General features: G+C 47.7%; 2 protein-coding genes across 2 annotated transcripts; both read left to right on the plus strand.

Moving 5' to 3' along the window:
- Positions 1–1,075: 1,075 nt before the first annotated feature.
- LOC109735260 (phototropic-responsive NPH3 family protein NPY4) lies at positions 1,076–6,182 on the plus strand. The gene is made up of 5 exons (XM_020294464.4): positions 1,076–1,314; positions 1,843–2,206; positions 3,784–3,853; positions 4,159–5,331; positions 5,454–6,182. The coding sequence occupies exons 2-5, from the start codon at positions 2,148–2,150 to the stop codon at positions 6,018–6,020; spliced, it is 1,869 nt and encodes a 622-aa protein (XP_020150053.1). The 5' UTR covers positions 1,076–1,314; positions 1,843–2,147; the 3' UTR covers positions 6,021–6,182.
- Positions 6,183–10,954: 4,772 nt separating this feature from the next.
- On the plus strand, positions 10,955–13,744 carry LOC109735258 (probable carboxylesterase 17). Its single transcript, XM_020294463.2, has one exon. It carries the CDS (start codon positions 11,226–11,228, stop codon positions 12,294–12,296), a length of 1,071 nt encoding a protein of 356 aa, XP_020150052.1. The 5' UTR covers positions 10,955–11,225; the 3' UTR covers positions 12,297–13,744.
- Positions 13,745–20,973: the final 7,229 nt, after the last annotated feature.

Consider the following 20,973-nt stretch of genomic DNA (forward strand, 5'->3'; position numbering starts at 1 on the left):
CCATGACAACATATGTGGGGCTTCCAACCTTACACTCCCAGCCTCAGACCCGGTGGCCATCGCTCCATCAGCACCTCCGGCCCCACCCCCAGCCGGTCACTTCCCAAGCAGATTTAACATCCTAGGCGCCGGTGCGGCGAGCTTCACAACCCATGGGATTAGAATTTCTAGCCTCGCTAGGACCAGATGATGCAGCCCCTCATCACTGAAGAGGCACTGCAATTGTTCAACACTCTCATACCAAGGAGCGACCCCATCACATAGATAATGGAAGCCTTCCGGCAGGCTACCCTAGTCGCCCAACTACAGTTCCAGAAAAACACGATGGCGGTTGCCCCGCAGCAGACACGGTGGCAAGAAAAGATGAACAACGAGAGGCGACGCCGAGCTCTTCGCTAGCCAAGGGCGACCACTAATGCCCTCGCAGCCCGAGGTCACGAGGTGGGCATAGGTTTCGATGAGCCCGTGGACACCACCCTACTCCAAGACCAGCCCGTAGCCTCCAAGCCACCACGGTGCTGGATGACAGGCTACACGATAAGCCAGGAGACCCGAAGATCATTGCAAGTCTTAGAAGGATACTCCGCAACACCGTCGAGCTCCAGGAGAATAGCAGTGAGTCTAGGCAACGCCCGACCAGCACTGATGGCGTCCTTTTAGTTGTAGGGCACCCACCCCAAGACAACCGCCAGGGATAAGTACCCCATCCTGTTACCCCAGCAGCGGACGAGGTCGAAAACCTACATCAAACAATCTCCACCGTTTCCAGACGGAACCTGACAACACTTCCCCGTGGCTATGTGTAAGTAGGGCATAATTTTGTAATACAAAGTTGGGTCATCTATTTTGGAACGGAGGGAGTAGGTATCACCTTATGCTACATTTTAAGTTAGTAATAAAAATTGTTGTCCTTTATTAAAAAAATGTAAAAGCATAATTAATTTTACTCAAAACTAAAGTAAAGAAAATTGTTTTCCCCAGCATGCGGCGGAGACGAGGGAGCAGTGATCTCTGGGGGCAGAACAGTCCATTCTCCGGCCCCACCCAATGCCATTTGCCACCCCCCACCGCCACTAGCTTTTAAAGCTAAACTAACTCCATTACTCCTTGCTTTGGAGTAGTCGCAAAGCGAGTCTTGTCCCGGGAACACACACAGAACCTGAATCACACAGATGTCTGCTTGATTGACTGCTCTTCCCGTTTCCGTCCGTGCGCTTGTGCGATCTTGGGCGCTTCCGCTCTGCCTCCCCTGGAGCGGTTCTTGCGGCTCTCCCCCAGGAAATTCGGCGGAGTTGTTGATATCCCTGGCCAAAGGTAATCTCCTCCATTTTGATCCCCTTCGCTCCCGTTTCTGTATGCAGTTTTCCTCTTGGAATGTGAATCTTGCATTGATGATTTTGTGCGCCTCTCTAACTTTCCCAGTGTATTCAGCCTTTGCTTCAAACAAAATCCAGCTTTATCGTGCAGTTGTTGTATATTTTCAGCTCTATATGCAGTTCATATTCTCGCCATTTTCTTGAATTTACAGTGTGTGTGTGTGTTTTCTGTTTCTCCCCATCTTATTTTTTGGTACAGCAAAAGCAACGGTTTGCACAGGACCGTTCTGCGCTTCTTTATTTATTCTCCGATTGACTGCCTTCATGTGCAAATTCCTTTAAAAAGTCCAACTTTGGTTTTATTTTTCCGGTGCCCATTCATGTGGGTTTCTCCACTGCAACCTGATAAGATTCCAGCCTCACTAGCGCTTGTTCCCATGGTCTCCCTACACCCCATCCCTCCTTGCCTCACCAATTATTCCCGCTGTCCCCTCACCCCAAGGTGCTGCCCCGTGCTGCTTTGCAGGTGCTGCTTGTGTGATCCAGCTTTGGAGGAGTTCTTGGATTCCTGGCATTGTGCTTTCTTGGACCCAGAGCTCCACAAGATTTGTTGAAATAGTTTGCCAATCTAGAGGGAGAGATATCCTACTTAATTGGTTTCTTTGGCCTTGGCAATGCCATGAGCAAGGGGAACACCAAGACCTAGATCTTTACAGCTTTATAGCTTAGGGATCTTGTCACTTGGTGCTTCTTGGTTCTGATCTGTGGTGATTGGATTGGAGACAAGGAGAAAACAGAGAGGGGATTCAGGTGACTCTCAGTTGTGTGAAGATGAAGTATATGAAGCTTGGAGCAAAGCCAGATGTCTTTCAGACAGAGGGGAATATCAGGTGAACTAATGCATATTGTTTCAGTTCTCAATCTGGTTTTTTATTTTTTCTACTGATTTGATCACTTGTGGTCTAGCTTCTATTTTCAGTCTGTAGTCCATGAGTTGTAGTTGATCCGTTTGTGTACATAAAAGTGGCTGTACGTCCATATTCCTGATTAACCTTTACTGCCATCCTTAGTTCTCTATTTGGCCAAAGGTAGCAGGGATCTACTTCTCTTCTACGTGTACATGAGTTAATTTGAGATAGCCCTGTTTTCTATTATTAATATTATTAAATACAAACATAACAGGTACATGTTCTAAAAAAGTGTATGATTCAAAACAAAAACTACAGACCTTGGGACAAAGATACCAAAAACTACTATCTAATTAAAAGTTTTAACGCGACAGAAACCAACTTAACTTCATGTTTTTTTTCTGTAATCTATGCTGAGTTGTGATTGTTACCTTGTTAGTGAACTTCAAAATCATCTACTGCAAGATAGTAACTCTTGAAGTTTCTATTATTATTTGCAGTTCAAAAAAACATTTGCAGTGAAGTGTGTACTATTATTATTGTTCATTTGACAATGATTGGACCAAAAAGTTATGTGTGAAAGGGAGTGCTGTTTGTGTTAAGCAGTGGCTTTTCATGATCGCGCTCAAAAGGCTCTCGATACAATTGATCTCCTTTACAGATACATCTTCTCTGATTCTTTGCCAATGGCATGTCTTCTTAAGTTTTCTGTATACTTCAGATTCAGAGCATGTGCCAATTTCCTCATATCTATTTCTTCTAGCATGTTCAGTGTTCATGGGTTGGTGGTGGCGTGGTCCATTTTGAAAATGAAGTTCCATTTGTTGTCAGATCATTTTCCTTGGACCACTTAGTAGTCTGATTAGTTATACCTGTCATATACACATGGCTACCTTTCATGAATTTGCTTTCTTCACTTTATATCTTTGCCCTTGGTACTTTATTTATGCTATCACTCTGTCATTCCTTTTCTTACTCTCAGCGGGTGGATGAATTTGTTATGTCATTTCATGTTATAGATCAGATTCTAGGGATCTTTGCTTTATGTCTCATTCTTTTCTCCAAACACGTGTTTTTTTCCTCCGCCGTGTGTGATCATTTTTCCTCGCAATTATTGTGGTCCCAGTTCTCTGAACCAACATGGTCCTAAGACAACCTATGAATTAGTTTATCATTCATTCTCATTATTATTAACTCCATTACTATTTATGATGTAGATTTGCATGAGACTTCATCGCGCAACATATCTATTTGTCTTAAAGTTACTGGATACTCAATTTGACAAATCATTGACACACTTCAGTATCAGAAAATCTTCAAGATGCTCATGTTTTGAAAATATACGAATGATGTTTGCCTATGATGATGTCAAAGGTTTCATTACAAATATACATGCAAACACTTTAAATACTGAGCATATTTATTCTAACTTCATCAATAAATTTTTAATCTTTTTACAACATTATATGTTCGTCTTGTATGCTGTACACTTCCATGTCATGTCGTGTCTCAGTTTGCACTACATTTATATGATGGTAATGTTGGAATGTCTTTTGTAGGTTTGTGGCAACTGAACTGGCGACGGATATTGTTATCACTGTTGGAGATGTCAAGTTTTATCTTCACAAGGTACAATTTCACTTTTCTTTTTGATCAAGCGTTCAAATGTCCCGTCACACTATTTTTGCTTCAAATGTGCACTTTCAAGTCCTTTTGATTATACATTTTTATATGTCAATTAGAGGGAGATGGAGTATATGTGATATCATTTTTAGCATATACTGTTTTATGACCCCTTACATTGGTTGAAGTTAAAGCTTTTCGCATGAGTTTTTGACATATAATCCAGTAGAGTTAGTGACAGCTGATCCATATCCATTGCAATTTTGTCCTTGGTTAAATAGTACTGACATTATTGTTCAAATTGCGTGCAGTTCCCACTTTTGTCCAAGAGTTCCCGCTTGCAAACGTTGGTTGCTTCCACAGACGAGGAAGGCAATGATGAAGTAGACATTTCTGACATCCCCGGTGGACCTTCAGCATTTGAAATCTGTGCAAAGTTCTGCTATGGCATGACCGTCACGCTGAACGCGTACAACGTCCTCGCAGCCCGCTGCGCGGCCGAGTTTCTCGAAATGTTCGAGACTATCGACAAAGGGAACCTCATCTACAAGATTGATGTGTTCCTCTCCTCAAGCATATTCCGCACCTGGAAGGACTCCATCATCGTGCTGCAAACAACAAAGTCACTCCTTCCCTGGTCAGAGAACCTGAAGGTGATCAACCACTGCGTGGATTCCATTGCGGCCAAGGCTTCCATCGACCCGTCGGAGGTCAACTGGTCGTACACCTACAACCGGAAGAAGCTGCCGTCCGAGAGCGACCCCGACTCGCACTGGAACGGTGTGAGGAAGCAGCTGACGGTGCCCAGAGATTGGTGGGTGGAGGACATCTGCGACCTCGAGATGGGCTTGTACAAGAAGGTGATCCTGGCCATCAAGGCCAAGGGGAGGACCGCCGGCGAGGTGGTGGGAGAGGCGCTGCGAGCCTACGCGTACCGAAGGCTGTTCGGCACCTTGGACAGTGCTGCGAGCAACGGGCTTGACTGCACACGGCACCGTGCGGCTCTCGAGACCATCATTTCTCTGCTGCCACCTGAGAGAGCCTCGGTCTCCTGCGGCTTCCTGCTCAAGCTGGTGAGAGCGGCGTGCTTGCTGGGGTCAGACGAGGCCTTGCGCGGCGACCTGGTAAAGAGGATCGGCTCGCAGCTGGACAGAGCTTCGGTCTCTGATCTTCTGATACCGGCGAGCTCCGACGAGAACGCTCTGTACAATGTTGACCTGGTGTCGTCGATACTGGAGGAGTTCATGGTGCAGTGCAACGGCGATGAAGAAGCATTGGAGGACGGTGAGAGCTACCCGGCCTCTTCGGTCTGCGGCGGCGAGTCGGAGCTCGCTTTGGTGAGGCTGGTCGACGGGTATCTGGCCGAGATCGCCAAAGACCCCAACCTCCCTCTTCAAAAGTTCATCGCCATCACTGAAATGGCGCCCCTCGCCGCTCGGCCCACCCACGATGGGCTCTACCGCGCCATTGACATGTATCTCAAGGTACGTACCTACATACTTGCCCATTTACGGACTACTTATATGATTGGATCATGTTCATGTTCATGTGTTTGTTTGTTGGAGCTCAATCAGAACTTTGAACTGAAATAATGTGTCATGTGCAGGAGCATCCGAGCATGACCAAGAGCGAGAAGAAGAGGCTGTGCGGGCTCATGGACTGCAAGAAGCTGACCGCCGAGGCGAGCTCGCACGCCGTGCAGAACGAGCGCCTCCCCCTGCGCCTGGTCGTGCAGGTCCTCTTCTTCGAGCAGCTCCGAGCATCGGCCTCTGCCGAGGCGGCAGCGTCTGATCACCACCCGTCCCCTGCCCTGCGCTCTCTACTCCCCAGAGAGAACGGCAACTCGTATGGCAGCTCCAGGTCGGCTGCCACGACGGCGACGACGACCGAGGACGACCAGTGGGGCGGCGGGGCGCCGGCGTCCGGCGACACCAGCTCGTTCCGGTCCATGAGCGGCCTGGGCAACAACAAGAGCGGAGGGAACGGCGGCAAGGCGACTGCCAAGGGGCCGCTGCAGATGCCGAGGAAGATGCTGAGCAAGCTGTGGTCCGGCAAGGCGAGCAGCGGTGAGAACAGCGCCGGCTCCGACACGTCGGAGAGCCCCGGCTCCGTCAACCTCGAGGCTGAGACCAAGTCCACGCATTCACGGAACACCAGGCACTCGGTCTCGTAGGCCGCCTTGGCATTCTTCCCTTTTTCTTTCTTCGATCGGGGTCTCGCTGCTGCTGAATTCGTGTGGTCCACCTGACAAGGATGATGATCACCCTCAAAGTTAGTGTATTGTTTGGTTGGTTTTTGGTGTCTATATAGAAATAAAATCTGGTTTTGGGTTGCATTTGATCCAAAGTGGTACTACATGTGTGTTAGTCGTCGTCGTCGCATGGCAACTTCTCCGTCGCGGCCCTTTCCTCCGCCGCGCTAAAAGCGTGGGAGCGCCTTGCATGGCATGGCATCGTGAAGCAATGCTTGAATCTAGGGCGCACATGTGATCGCGTAGGGTGATCAGGTGAGATGTAGCAAATCTGGTTTTGGGTTTTGATAGCAGGATCAACAGTTTTACGTCGCCTGCTGATTCAGAAGGATCCAAAAGGGGGTTGGCAAAAAAGGAACCTCCCGATCCGGCCCGGATAAACCGGATCGGAGATATCTCGCCCCGCCCCCGACAAACCACCAACGAAGTCTCTCCCGGCGGCTGCTGTGAATGAAGCATCGCCTGGAGGTTACAGCTCCGCTGACTGTGATGCAGGCGGCAGTGCTAGGCGGGGCGGACAACAGGGTCTCGGCTACGGCGACCATGGTGCCAGGCCCGAGTGGATCTATAGCCTAACGATCGGATGAATTGAGAGATCAAACGGGAAATTAAGGCTTGGATCCGGATTTATAGGGAACTATGGTGTACAGTATATGTTTGTAGCCTCTTGGCAAACTTGGAGAATAATAAGATACTACTCCCTCCGTTCCAAAATAGATGACCCAACTTTATACTCTCTCCGTTTCTTTTTAGTCCGCATATAAGATTTGGTCAAAGTCGAACTTTGTAAAGTTTGACTAACATTATAGAAAAAATATTAACATCTACAATACTAAAGTTATATGTTATGAAAATTAATTTCATCATGCATCATTATTGATTTCATAGTGTGGATGTTGATATCTTTTCCTACAAAGCTAGTCAAATTTTATAAGATTTGACTTTGACCAAATCTTATATGCAAACTAAAAAAACAGAGGGAGTACTAACTTTGAGAGTAGGCGGTTGGTTTTACCGGCAAGCGAGTGAAATGGAACAGTAATCGTTACAATAACAAATGGACAAAGCGATCTGGAACGTCCATCTCCTGTGAAGCGAAGCAGTATGACTGAACTTGAGCTTCTTGTCTCACTTCCAGAACACATTCAGGATCAGGACCCGTTTTGATGGAGCCTATGGAAATTATAGGATGGCTGAATATTTTTGTTGTAGTATATTGTATTGATCTGATACTTGTACAGGTATATATAGGAGTACATGTGAGGGAGGGAGACTTGGAGTAGAGGGCAAGTTGTACATGATTTAAACATATTCTATCTCTATCTTAAACACACTATACTTCTAACATTCCCCTCAGTCGTAGCGGGAGTGAAGCGGACGATTGTGACTGAATTTGAAGTCTTGTGCTTCTATCGTCTTCTCCGCTGCGCCATCATCAATTGTGTCTCTGATGGGTCAACACTTAGTGCGGTGACTGTGTCCCCTTCTGGTGCTTTCCCTGTCTCTCCTCTATTCCCTACCGCATTCATAACGGGAGTGGCGTGGACGCTAGTGATGACGCGGACGCTGTTGACTGGAGTTGTTACCGATGAGTCGCTGTAGACCAAGCCATTAATGTCGATGTCGAGGTAGTCGATCATGGTGATGTAGCCGTGGTCGATGGTGCGTCGTCGTGGATGATGAGGCCACACAAAGCCAGAGGAGCAAAAAAAATGCATTATGTACAGATGATGGAGCTGCAGTCGTGGATGATGCTCCTTGTGGATGTCAGAGGGTGCCGTCAGCGACGAGTCCGCCGGTTTTGCCAGGACCGGAGGAAACCCATCGAGCACACATCGGTTTTGCCAGAACCGTGTGGCCGTGCAGGGTCGTCACTGTGGTGACGATGTGCCGGTGCAGTTGTGTCGTCGTGGATGACGCGGTCGATGTCGCCGTCGTGACGCGGTCATTAGCGTCGTCAAGGTCGCATCTTACAAAAAATTCGGTTAGAGAACGCTAGGTGTCCATTTTATGAGCGAGGTGGCAATGGTGTGTTGACAAGGTTGGTGATGAAGACCACGCTGATGAAGTCCTTGATGAAATGTCGGCCTTGGCATTGTAACGCCGTGTCGACGATGATGCGTCGCTTGAACATGTCCCTCGCGGCGAAGAAGTGTCGATGCCGTATCTTGCCCAAGAAGTCGATGTTGATGCGATGGGCCGATGTCGATGTCCGCTTGGTGAAGTAGTGGGTCGCGGAATCGGTACGGGTCGGTGCAGATCGCTCGTTGCAGTGTAGACGTAATGTTCGCTGTAGCGGCTCGTGGACATGGCTCGAATATTGCGTGGGAGACGGTGTAGTCGGTGCGCCGGTGGCTGATGATGCCGGTGAAGTACCCTCCCGTAATCCGAGAACGACGCGTCGTGCAACGTAGCCTCTCACTGCAGTCCGGTGCTGACGTGTGCTCGGAGTTGCTTGCGGCTGGCTCGTCGACGGTTCGATCGGATCGTGGCTGGCTGTGGCACAGACGCGCTCACGCAGGTCGATGAAGGCCGGACGGGCTTGATTTAGATCAGCTGGTGTTGATGCATGCGCATCCGCTCGTGCATGTGGTGATGGGCTGCTGGCCATACGTTGTACTGCTCCATGGGTGCCATGGCGCCCCTGAAGTCGTGATGGTGATCGTCGTACTGCTCCATGGCGGGGCCAGCGGCCAGCGCGTGGATCGGTGATGCTTGCATATGCAGATCTGATCTTCCTCGCCCGTCCATGCGCGCTTCCGACGGGATCATCGCTGCACCCGGCAGCCGACGGATGTTGATGTCGAGTAGCTCGGTGATGCGCCCGGACCTAGAATCGTAGGTTGATGCCGGTGTCACCCGCGTGCTGCAGAGGAAGGAGCTAGCGCCCATGGCGCCATTCCATCGCCCTCCGGCTGCCGGGTTGGAGATCGCCGGATTTTATTTGGCTAAAGAAGAAATTTCGGGGAAAAAAAATCAAGATATTGATCTAAACTAATCTAAATGAACCGATCTCATCTTTGATGATCGGGTGCCGCACCCCTGGAAGAGGAGATTAATTTCCTTAGAGGCGGCGCGCTGCACAAGTGGTGAAAGGTCCTAGGATCGACGTCGTTGGACAAACCGCTCTAATACCATGTGAAATTATAGAATGGCTGAATATTTCTGTTGTGAAAAATCATGTAGAAATTATAGGATCAGCGTCGTTGGATCAACGTCGTTACCAGGATAGGAAAAGAAGAAGTTCCAGTCACCATAAATTTCCGAGCGACATGAACAGTCCCAATGTCCTCGCCCTTTGCCATTTTCTGGCCGGGTATGTACTCATGTTGATTGTATCGCTACGTCACTACTACACCAAGTCATTAAAATACACCGTTTATCGAAAAAGATTAAGTAAATGCATGATGAATGTTGCGCCACACATTTTGTTTGGGAAGAGTTAAATGTTGTGTCATGTATTCTTATTTTGTGTTTTGTTGTGCCCTGGATTTTTTCTGACTATTTTGTAAGAATGGTATCTTTTTTGTCTGGAATATGCATAGCATGCGTATCATCTATATAAAAGCAGGAGAAAGGGCATAAAGAACCCTCCACGGGTGTTACAATTACAAATTGCATGCAAACGCAACACCTCCACAACTAATGACCCTTCTCGGTCACTCACACTCCTACAGGAGACTACTCACGACTGCTCCACGTACTCAACCTACGGAAGAAATCCTCGACACTACCTTTGATAAGCCCTGCGCTCCACCAGGCCTGCCCTTCGCACACCACACGACAGATAAACCGCAATCTCCGGAGTTACACCATCAAAAACCACCGCGTTTCTATGCTTCCAGAGCTCCCAGAGGCCAAGTAGGATAATTGCCCTGGTGGTTCTCATACTTAGGCCCTGCTTCTCTCTACTTTGGCACCAAATTGGTAGCGTGTCAGTCAGGCACGGCGCCCATGCCGGGAAGTCCAGGGCAATGCAAATATGTAGCCACACCTCTCTAGAGAACACGCAGGTGAGCAAAAGGTGGTTTATAGTCTCCTCCTCCTGGTTGCAAAAAGGACATGAGTCATGATGCGGGAGTCCTCGTCGAGCAAGCCTATCTGACGTCCGGCACCTATTGCAGAGAGCAAGCCACGAGAAAAAACGGCACTGCAACGGAGCCCTTGATTTCCACGAGAAGTCCGCCGTGGGCACGATCGTCCAGCCCGCAAATTTCGGTGCATATGCCGATCGGACTGAGAACTCACCGCCTCGCTCCCAGGACCATCTGAACACATCCGGCATGTCCTCCTGTAACGTGATCTCACTGATTCTCGTCCAGAGGCTGAGGTACTCCCTTATGGTGTCAATTTGTAGATCAGGTCCTAGATCTCTTGCCCATGCATTCCCCTCGAGAGCCGAGGCCACCGTCCGCGTCCGTCGCAGCCTAGGCGGGACTCCAGCATGCACTGTAAGAATGGTATCAAACTTCAAAATAAAGATGATTGTGTGCATCAGCCGACACAGAAGCCCGATTCTTCACCTTTTCACAAAGAAAAACTTATGTTCGAAAACAGTTAAATGAATACTGTCATATACCGGCTCGATATAGCTATCATTACACTACCAATTCAGAAGAAGAAAATGTAGCTAAAAGGACAAAGTATAGACTTCGCTAATGAAAATATGATGGAATGGAATATACCTTCTGGATGAATGTGTAATGTAGCGTGTATAATTACTCTATGGAGAACGTGGAAGGAGCAACACTACCAGATTATGCTAGTCAATCGTGTGCACCAATCCCTTGTATCTGACATTTCTCACATCTTAATAAATCAACCTTGGAAATTAATTTCAGCACGGACGGCAGCAACCAAAAGTATTTTGTCAGAACCAGGATGTTATTTTACTTAACATAGAGACAAGAAAGAGTAATGTCAACAATGACAAGACACAACTAAACTAGAGTACAATAAAAGGAATACCCCTCGCCCCCAGCAAGAACATTATTTATTTATTATTTAGCTAACTAACTAACCCTTGGAAACTCTATATAAGGCTTCGTAAGCAGTGGTTATCATCCCATCAAGCGACACTGCCTGCTGCAAGAAACTACACGCACACGTACCAAAATTCACTAGAGAATGGCAGACACTGCCTGCTGCAAGAAACTAGTGGAGGACATCGGGGGTTGGATCAAGGTCTACGACGACGGCACCGTCGAGCGGTCTCCACCTCCCCCGGAGGCAAGCCAACTAGCAACCATCATTGCGCCGTACGATGTGCCGCGCAACGGTGTAACGGTGCACGACATCCGGGCCAACCCGCCTCTCCGTCTCTACCTCCCGGAGGCGGCTCCTTTGGCTGGTCGCCGTCTTCCGGTCCTCCTCCACTTCCACGCCGGCGTGTTCTGTCTGACCGACCCTACCTGGTCGCTGTACCATTGCTTCTACGCCCGTCTCGCCGCCTCCATCCCCATCGCCGGTATCGTGTCCATAACCCTCCCCCTTGCTCCGGAGCACCCGCTCCCAGCGGCCCTAGCCGCCGGCTTTGCCGCCATTGACTGGCTGAGGTCGCTCGCTCAGCCCGGGCTGCTAGCTGAACCGGTCCTAGAGCCGACGTCCGACCCGGTGGGCAAGCTCAAGGCGGTGGCCGACTTTTCACGCGTGTTCCTGATAGGTGATAGCAATGGAGCCAACCTGGTGCACCATGTTGCCGCCGGGTTCAACTCGGCGGAGCCGGGCTACTGGGGCTCGGTCCGGCTCGCCGGAGCCATTCTGCTAAACCCGGGTTTCTCCCGGTCCACTCCAAGCCGGTCCGAGTCGGCCGACGTGCAACTGGACCCGTACGTGGACTACAAGCTGGCGGACAGGCTCCTGGCGCTGGCACTCCCCAAAGGCGCCACCCGAGACCACCCCTACATTTGGCCCGTCCGGGACGACGCGGCGGCGGCAGTTCTGGCCATGCCGCCGCTTCTGGTGAGTGTCGCGACCTTGGACACGATGCGTGACCGGCAGGTTGAGTATTGCAACGTCATGCGACGCGCTGGGAAGGATGTGGAGGTGGCGCTGAGCCCCGGTGTGGGCCACATGTTCTACCTAAACCAGGGCGCCCCCGAGCCGGCCGACGAGGAGACGGCGGCCCACATCGCGGAGCTCATCGAGGCCATCAGAGGCTTTGTCGGCAGGCGTCACGGCTGTGTCGCTCGGATGTAGACGTGTGGTGTCCATCGGTTTGCGCTGGTTTTCTGAATCATATGCATCTTGTGTGGGTCTCTCCTGGAAATGGGTTTTGTGAATTGTGAGTGGTTTTTTACAATTTAGCTTGAATGTAATGTAATGATTCTTTTTTTCTTTTCAAAATATTTACTTTCCAAAGCTTCAATTAAGGGTTTTTAACATAGTACAGACGGAAGCGCTCATATACACGTGCATACACTTACCCCTATGAACACACACATGCGTACACTACCTCTATGAGCACCTTCGAGAGACTGAGCCGACATATCATTTTGAGATTTTATGAAGTCACCATAAGCGCCTCGTAGTCGACGGAACATCTCCTTCCACTGAACGTGCGTCGCCGACTTGAACCCTGGTGAGTTGGGGATACCACTGTCCACCTAACCATCCAACCACAGGTTGGTTCACCTCTTCAGTTAAATTTTTAACCGGAATAAAATGATTGTTGGGCTATGTCGTGTCATGGGCACCTATTTCTCTCTTATTATGTATTGTTGTTGTTGTTGTTGTTGTTGTTGTTGTTGTTGTTGTTGTTGTTGTTGTTGTTGTTTTTGTTTTGTTGTTTGTGTGTTTTTTGGCCTGTTCTAGATTTGCTATTCCTTATAAACTGGATTAATCTTTTTCTAATGAAATATATAGATGGGGGGCCTTTCCATCCCGATGGCAATTCAAAAAAGAAAAGAAAAAAGATTGTAACCTAAATGGCATAGATAAAGGGGAGTGAGTGAGGCAGGTTATAGTGGGAAGTATCATAAACTAGTACTTCCTCCATTTTTGTATACAAGGCAACTTCGTTTTCGTGTCAACAAAACAAGGATTATATGTCACAAAACATAAACTATTACCGAAAAGTTCTTTGAGATGTGCATCCAATGGTGGATGGTTTAAATTTTACTAATGATGTGCAATAGAATTTTGTGACTTGGCAGCCTCTTGCTACGGAGTTCATTAAGATTAATGTTGACGCAAGTTATGTGGAGGCCATGAGTGTTACGAGTGTGGATGTGGTGGCCAGGAACCATATTGGAGAAGTTATCATTTCGTCATGGGATTATATTGGAGTGTGCAATAGTGTGGATGAAAGGAAACTTGAAGCGACCTTTGCGGGGCCATACATTGGTATTATTCTCCACAAATCCATCATTTTAGAAATCGATTGTTCTTTTGTGGCATCTTTTCTTGAAAATGATCTTCTAGACAGGTCTCCTCTAGTTGATCTAAAGATGGAAGCATTGAGTATTTTCAGGATGATGATAAATTGCAAGATATCCAAGATTAACAGTAGGGCCAATAGGGTGGCACACGAGATTGTGAAGTTCAGTTCTGATAATAGATCTCATGACGTGCTTCTTAATAGTGTTCCGTCCTGTGTGGCTAAAGTTGTAACAGATGATTGTACGAACGTTTTAAATTAATTAATATATGAGTGGGTTTAAAAAATGTGCATCCAATGACATACTTTTTATGGCATATGGCTAATATTTTATTGGTAAATTAAATATTAAAGTTAGACATAAAAATATGAAGTGGATTTGTATTTGTACTAATATACACCCCGCACCCCCACGCGTGAAAAAATAAATGACCCGAGAGTCTGAGACCGAGACCTGAGGGCATCTCGAACGGCAACCCAAAAAACTTCCCGCATCCATCCGCGGATAGGGTGGGATGTGGACACGGATGCGGGAGCCAGACATCCAACGCTAGCCGCATACATTTCAAACTACATTTTAACATAGTAGACGAAATTCATTCAAACCAGTCGATATTAAAGTTTGGATAGAAAATAGCACAAATCATCCACACGTAGCATCCAAATTAAGTCTATTACAACAAGGTCTCAAATTTGACTAGATCTCGGATGTCCAACAAGTTTTTCATGAACGGATCATATCCTCACACACATACTTCCCCTGCAGCTTCATCCAACAGTGTGTGCACGTAAATGGCCGTCCCTCTGACCTGTGGTACACCACGGCGGCGCGTGCGGGCTACATATAATGTGTAGACCAACATTGATTGAATGAATGAATCAACAAGTTGAGCAAACGGAAGTAAAACTTGCCATCTTCTTCATGTCCGCATGCAATTGTTGGGAATCGTAGCATAATTTTAAAACTTTCCTACGCTCACCAAGATGCATCTATGGAGTATACTAGCAACAAGGGAAAAGGAGTGCATCTACATACCCTTGTAGATCGCGAGCGGAAGCGTTCCAATGAACGTGGATGACGGAGTCGTACTCGCCGTGATTCAAATCACCGATGACCGAGTGCCGCACGGACGGCACCTCCGCGTTCAACACACGTACGGTGCAGCGACGTCTCCTCCTTCTTGATCCAGCAAGGGGCAAGGAGAGGTTGATGAAGATCCAGCAGCACGACGGCGTGGTGGTGGATGTAGCGGGTCTCGGCAGGGCTTCGCCGAGCTTCTGCGAGAGGGAGAGGTGTAGCAGGGGGAGAGGGAGGCGCCCAAGGTTGTAATACTACTGCCCTCCCTCCCCCCCTTTATATAGGCCCCCTGGGAGGGGGGCGCCGGCCAGAACCCATCTGGTGGGGGGGCGGCGGCCAGGGGGGTGCCTTGCCCCCCAAGGCAAGTGGGGCGCCCCCCACCCTAGGGTTTCCAACCCTAGGCGCAGGGGGGAGGCCCATGGGGGGGCGCCCAGCCCACTAGGGGCTGGTTCCCTTCCCACTTCAGCCCACGGGGCCCTCCGGGATAGGTGGCCCCACCCGGTGGACCCCCGGGACCCTTTCGGTGGTCCCGGTACAATACCGATAACCCCCGAAACTTTCCCGGTGGCCGAAACATGACTTCCTATATATAATTCTTCACCTCCGTACCATTCCGGAACTCCTCGTGACGTCCGGGATCTCATCCGGGACTCCGAACAACTTTCGGGTTTCCGCATATTCATATCTCTACAACCCTAGCGTCACCGAACCTTAAGTGTGTAGACCCTACGGGTTCGGGAGACATGCAGACATGACCGAGACGCCTCTTCGGTCAATAACCAACAGCGGGATCTGGATACCCATGTTGGCTCCCACATGTTCCATGATGATCCCATCGGATGAACCACGATGTCGAGGATTCAATCAATCCCATATGCAATTCCCTTTGTCAATCGGTATGTTACTTGCCCGAGATTCGATCGTCGGTATCCCAATACCTTGTTCAATCTCGTTTCCGGCAAGTCTCTTTACTCGTACCGCAATGCATGATCCCGTGACTAACGCCTTAGTCACATAGAGCTCATTATGATGATGCATTACCGAGTGGGCCCAGAGATACCTCTCCGTCACACGGAGTGACAAATCCCAGTCTCGATCCGTGCCAACCCAACAGACACTTTCGGAGATACCCGTAGTGCACCTTTATAGTCACCCAGTTACGTTGTGACGTTTGGCACACCCAAAGCACTCCTACGGTATCCGGGAGTTGCACGATCTCATGGTCTAAGGAAAAGATACTTGACATTGGAAAAGCTCTAGCAAACGAAACTACACGATCTTTTATGCTATGCTTAGGATTGGGTCTTGTCCATCACATCATTCTCCTAATGATGTGATCCCGTTATCAATGACATCCAATGTCCATAGTCAGGAAACCATGACTATCTGTTGATCAACGAGCTAGTCAACTAGAGGCTTACTAGGGACACGTTGTGGTCTATGTATTCACACATGCATTACGATATCCGGACAATACAATTATAGCATGAACAATAGACAATTACCATGAACAAAGAAATATAATAATAACCATTTATTATTGCCTCTAGGGCATATTTCCAACAGTCTCCCACTTGCACTAGAGTCAATAATCTAGTTACATTGTGATGAATCGAACACCCATTGCGTCCTGGTGTTGATCATGTTTTGCTCTAGGGAGAGGTTTAGTCAACGGATCTGCTACATTCAGGTCCATATGTACTTTACAAATATCTATGTCTCCATTTTGAACACTTTCACGAATGGAGTTGAAGCGACGCTTGATATGCCTGGTCTTCCTGTGAAACCTGGGCTCCTTGGCAAGGGCAATAGCTCCAGTGTTGTCACAGAAGAGAGTCATCAGGCCCGACGCATTGGGAATCACCCCTAGGTCGGTAATGAACTTCTTCATCCAGACTGCTTCCTGCGCTGCCTCCGAGGCTGCCATGTACTCCGCTTCACATGTAGATCCCGCCACGACGCTTTGCTTGCAACTGCACCAGCTTACTGCTCCTCCATTCAAAATATACACGTATCCGGTTTGTGACTTCGAGTCATCCAGATCTGTGTCGAAGCTAGCGTCGACGTATCCCTTTACGACGAGCTCTTCGTCACCTCCATAAACGAGAAAAATATCCTTAGTCCTCTTCAGGTACTTCAGGATATTCTTGACCGCTGTCCAGTGTTCCATGCCGGGATTACTTTGGTACCTTCCTACCAAACTTACGGCAAGGTTTACATCAGGTCTGGTACACAGCATGGCATACATAATAGACCCTATGGCCGAGGCATAGGGGATGACACTCATCTTTTCTCTATCTTCTGCCGTGGTCGGGCATTGAGCCGTGCTCAATTGCACACCTTTCAATACAGGCAAGAACCCCTTCTTGGACTGATCCATATTGAACTTCTTCAATATCTTGTCAAGGTATGTACTCTGTGAAAGACCAATGAGGCGTCTTGATCTATCTCTATAGATCTTGATGCCTAATATATAAGCAGCTTCTCCAAGGTCCTTCATTGAAAAACACTTATTCAAATAGGCCTTTATACTTTCCAAGAATTCTATATCATTTTCCATCAATAGTATGTCATCCACATATAATATGAGAAATGCTACAGAGCTCCCACTCACTTTCTTGTAAACACAGGCTTCTCCATAAGTCTGTGTAAACCCAAACGCTTTGATCATCTCATCAAAGCGAATGTTCCAACTCCGAGATGCTTGCACCAGCCCATAGATTGAGCGCTGGAGCTTGCATACTTTGTTAGCATTCTTAGGATCGACAAAACCTTCCGGCTGCATCATATACAACTCTTCCTTAAGGAAGCCGTTAAGGAATGCCGTTTTGACATCCATCTGCCATATCTCATAATCATAGTATGCGGCAATTGCTAACATGATTCGGACGGACTTCAGCTTCGCTACGGGTGAGAAAGTCTCATCGTAGTCAACCCCTTGAACTTGTCGATAACCCTTAGCGACAAGTCGAGCTTTGTAGATGGTCACATTACCATCCGCGTCCGTCTTCTTCTTAAAGATCCATTTGTTTTCTATGGCTCGCCGATCATCGGGCAAGTCAGTCAAAGTCCATACTTCGTTTTCATACATGGATCCTATCTCGGATTTCATGGCTTCTAGCCATTTGTCGGAATCCGGGCCCGCCATCGCTTCTTCATAGTTCGAAGGTTCACCGTTGTCTAACAACATGATTTCTAGGACAGGGTTGCCGTACCACTCTGGTGCGGAACGTGTCCTTGTGGACCTACGAAGTTCAGTAGTAACTTGATCCGAAGCTTCATGATCATCATCATTAACTTCCTCCCCAGTTGGTGTAGGCACCACAGGAACATTTTTCCGCGCTGCGCTACTTTCCGGTTCGGAAGGAGTGACTATCACCTCATCAAGTTCCACTTTCCTCCCACTCAATTCTTTTGAGAGAAACTCCTTCTCTAGAAAGGACCCGTTCTTGGCAACGAAGATCTTGCCTTCGGATCTGAGGTAGAAGGTATACCCAATAGTTTCCTTAGGGTATCCTATGAAGACGCATTTCTCCGACTTGGGTTCGAGCTTTTCAGGTTGAAGTTTCTTGACATAAGCATCGCATCCCCAAACTTTTAGAAACGACAGCTTAGGTTTCTTCCCAAACCATAATTCATACGGTGTCGTCTCAACGGATTTCGACGGAGCCCTATTTAAAGTGAATGCGGCAGTCTCTAAAGCATAGCCCCAAAATGAGAGCGGTAAATCGGTAAGAGACATCATAGATCGCACCATATCCAATAGAGTGCGATTACGACGTTCGGACACACCATTTCTCTGAGGTGTTCCAGGCGGCGTGAGTTGTGAAACTATTCCACATCTCCTTAAGTGTGCACCAAACTCGTGACTTAAATATTCTCCACCACGATCTGATCGTAAGAATTTTATTTTTCTATCACGTTGATTCTCAACCTCACTCTGAAATTCCTTGAACTTTTCAAAGGTTTCAGACTTGTGTATCATTAGGTAGACATACCCATATCTACTTAAGTCATCAGTGAGAGTGAGAACATAACGATATCCTCCGCGAGCCTCAACACTCATTGGACCGCACACATCGGTATGTATGATTTCCAATAAGTTGGTTGCTCGCTCCATTGTTCCGGAGAACGGAGTCTTGGTCATCTTACCCATGAGGCATGGTTCGCACGTGTCAAATGATTCGTAATCAAGAGACTCCAAAAGCCCATCTGCATGGAGCTTCTTCATGCGCTTGACACCAATGTGACCAAGGCGGCAGTGCCACAAGTATGTGGGACTATCGTTGTCAACTTTACATCTTTTGGTATTCACACTATGAATATGTGTAACATCACGTTCGAGATTCATCAAAAATAAACCATTGACCAGCGGGGCATGACCATAAAACATATCTCTCAAATAAATAGAACAACCATTATTCTCGGATTTAAATGAGTAGCCATCTCGAATTAAACGAGATCCAGATATAATGTTCATGCTCAAAGCTGGCACTAAGTAACAATTATTGAGGTTTAAAACTAATCCCGTGGGTAGATGCAGAGGTAGCGTGCCGACGGCGATCACATCGACCTTGGAACCATTCCCGACGCGCATCGTCACCTCGTCCTTCGCCAGTCTCCGTTTATTCCGTAGTTCCTGTTTTGAGTTACAAATATGAGCAACCGCACCGGTATCAAATACCCAGGAGCTACTACGAGTACTGGTAAGGTACACATCAATTACATGTATATCACATATACCTTTGGCGTTGCCGGCCTTCTTGTCCGCTAAGTATTTGGGGCAGTTCCGCTTCCAGTGACCACTTCCCTTGCAATAAAAGCACTCATTTTCAGGCTTGGGTCCATTCTTGGACTTCTTCCCAGTAACTGGCTTACCGGGCGCGGCAACTCCCTTGCCGTCCTTCTTGAAGTTCTTCTTACCCTTGCCCTTTTTGAACTTAGTGGTTTTATTCACCATCAACACTTGATGTTCTTTTCTGATCTCCCCTTCCGCTGATTTCAGCATTGAATATACCTCAGGAATGGTCTTTTCCATCCCCTGCATATTGAAGTTCATCACAAAGCTCTTGTAGCTTGGTGGAAGCGACTGGAGGATTCTGTCAATGACCGCGCCATCCGGGAGATTAACTCCCAGCTGGGATAAGCGGTTGTGTAACCCAGACATTCTGAGTATGTGCTCACTAACAGAACTATTCTCCTCCATTTTACAGCTGAAGAACTTGTCGGAGACTTCATATCTCTCGACCCGGGCATGAGCTTGGAAAACCATTTTCAGCTCCTCAAACATCTCATATGCTCCATGTTTCTCAAAACGCTTTTGGAGACCCGGTTCTAAGCCGTAAAGCATGCCGCACTGAACGAGGGAGTAATCATCAGCACGATGCTGCCAAGCGTTCATAACGTCTTGGTTCTCTGGGATTGGTGCTTCACCTAGCGGTGCTTCTAAGACATAATCTTTCTTGGCTACTATGAGGATGATCCTTAGGTTCCGGACCCAGTCCGTATAGTTGCTGCCATCATCTTTCAGCTTGGTTTTCTCTAGGAACGCGTTGAAATTGAGGACAACGTTGGCCATTAGATCTACAAGACATAGTGTAAAGATTTTAGACTAAGTTCATGATAATTAAGTTCATCTAATCAAATTACACAATGAACTCCCACTCAGATAGACATCCCTCTAGTCATCTAAGTGAAACATGATCCGAGTTAACTAGGCCGTGTCCCATCATCACGTGAGACGGACTAGTCAAGATCGGTGAACATCTCCATGTTGATCGTATCTTCTATACGACTCATGCTCGACCTTTCGGTCCTCCGTGTTCCGAGGCCATGTCTGTACATGCTAGGCTCGTCAAGTCAACCTAAGTGTATTGCGTGTGTTCCGAGGCCATGTCTGTACATGCTAGGCTCGTCAACACCCGTTGTATGCGAACGTTAGAATCTATCACACCCGATCATCACGTGGTGCTTCGAAACAACGAACCTTCGCAACGGTGCACAGTTAGGGTGAACACTTTCTTGAAATTATTATAAGGGATCATCTTACTTACTACCGTCGTTCTAAGCAAATAAGATGCAAAAACATGATAAACATCACATGAAATCAAATAGTGACATGATATGGCCAATATCATCATGCTCCTTTGATCTCCATCTTCGGGGCACCATGATCATCTTCGTCACCGGCATGACACCATGATCTCCATCATCATGATCTCCATCATTGTGTCTTCATGAAGTCGTCACGCCAACGATTACTTCTACTTCTATGGCTAACGCGTTTAGCAACAAAGTAAAGTAATTTACATGGCGTTATTCAATGACACGCAGGTGATGCAAAATAATAAAGACAACTCCTATGGCTCATGCCGGTTGTCATACTCATCGACATGCAAGTCGTGATTCCTATTACAAGA

The sequence above is a fragment of the Aegilops tauschii genome, chromosome 5, assembly GCF_002575655.3.
Source record: "Aegilops tauschii subsp. strangulata cultivar AL8/78 chromosome 5, Aet v6.0, whole genome shotgun sequence".
Classification (NCBI taxonomy): Eukaryota; Viridiplantae; Streptophyta; class Magnoliopsida; order Poales; family Poaceae; genus Aegilops; species Aegilops tauschii.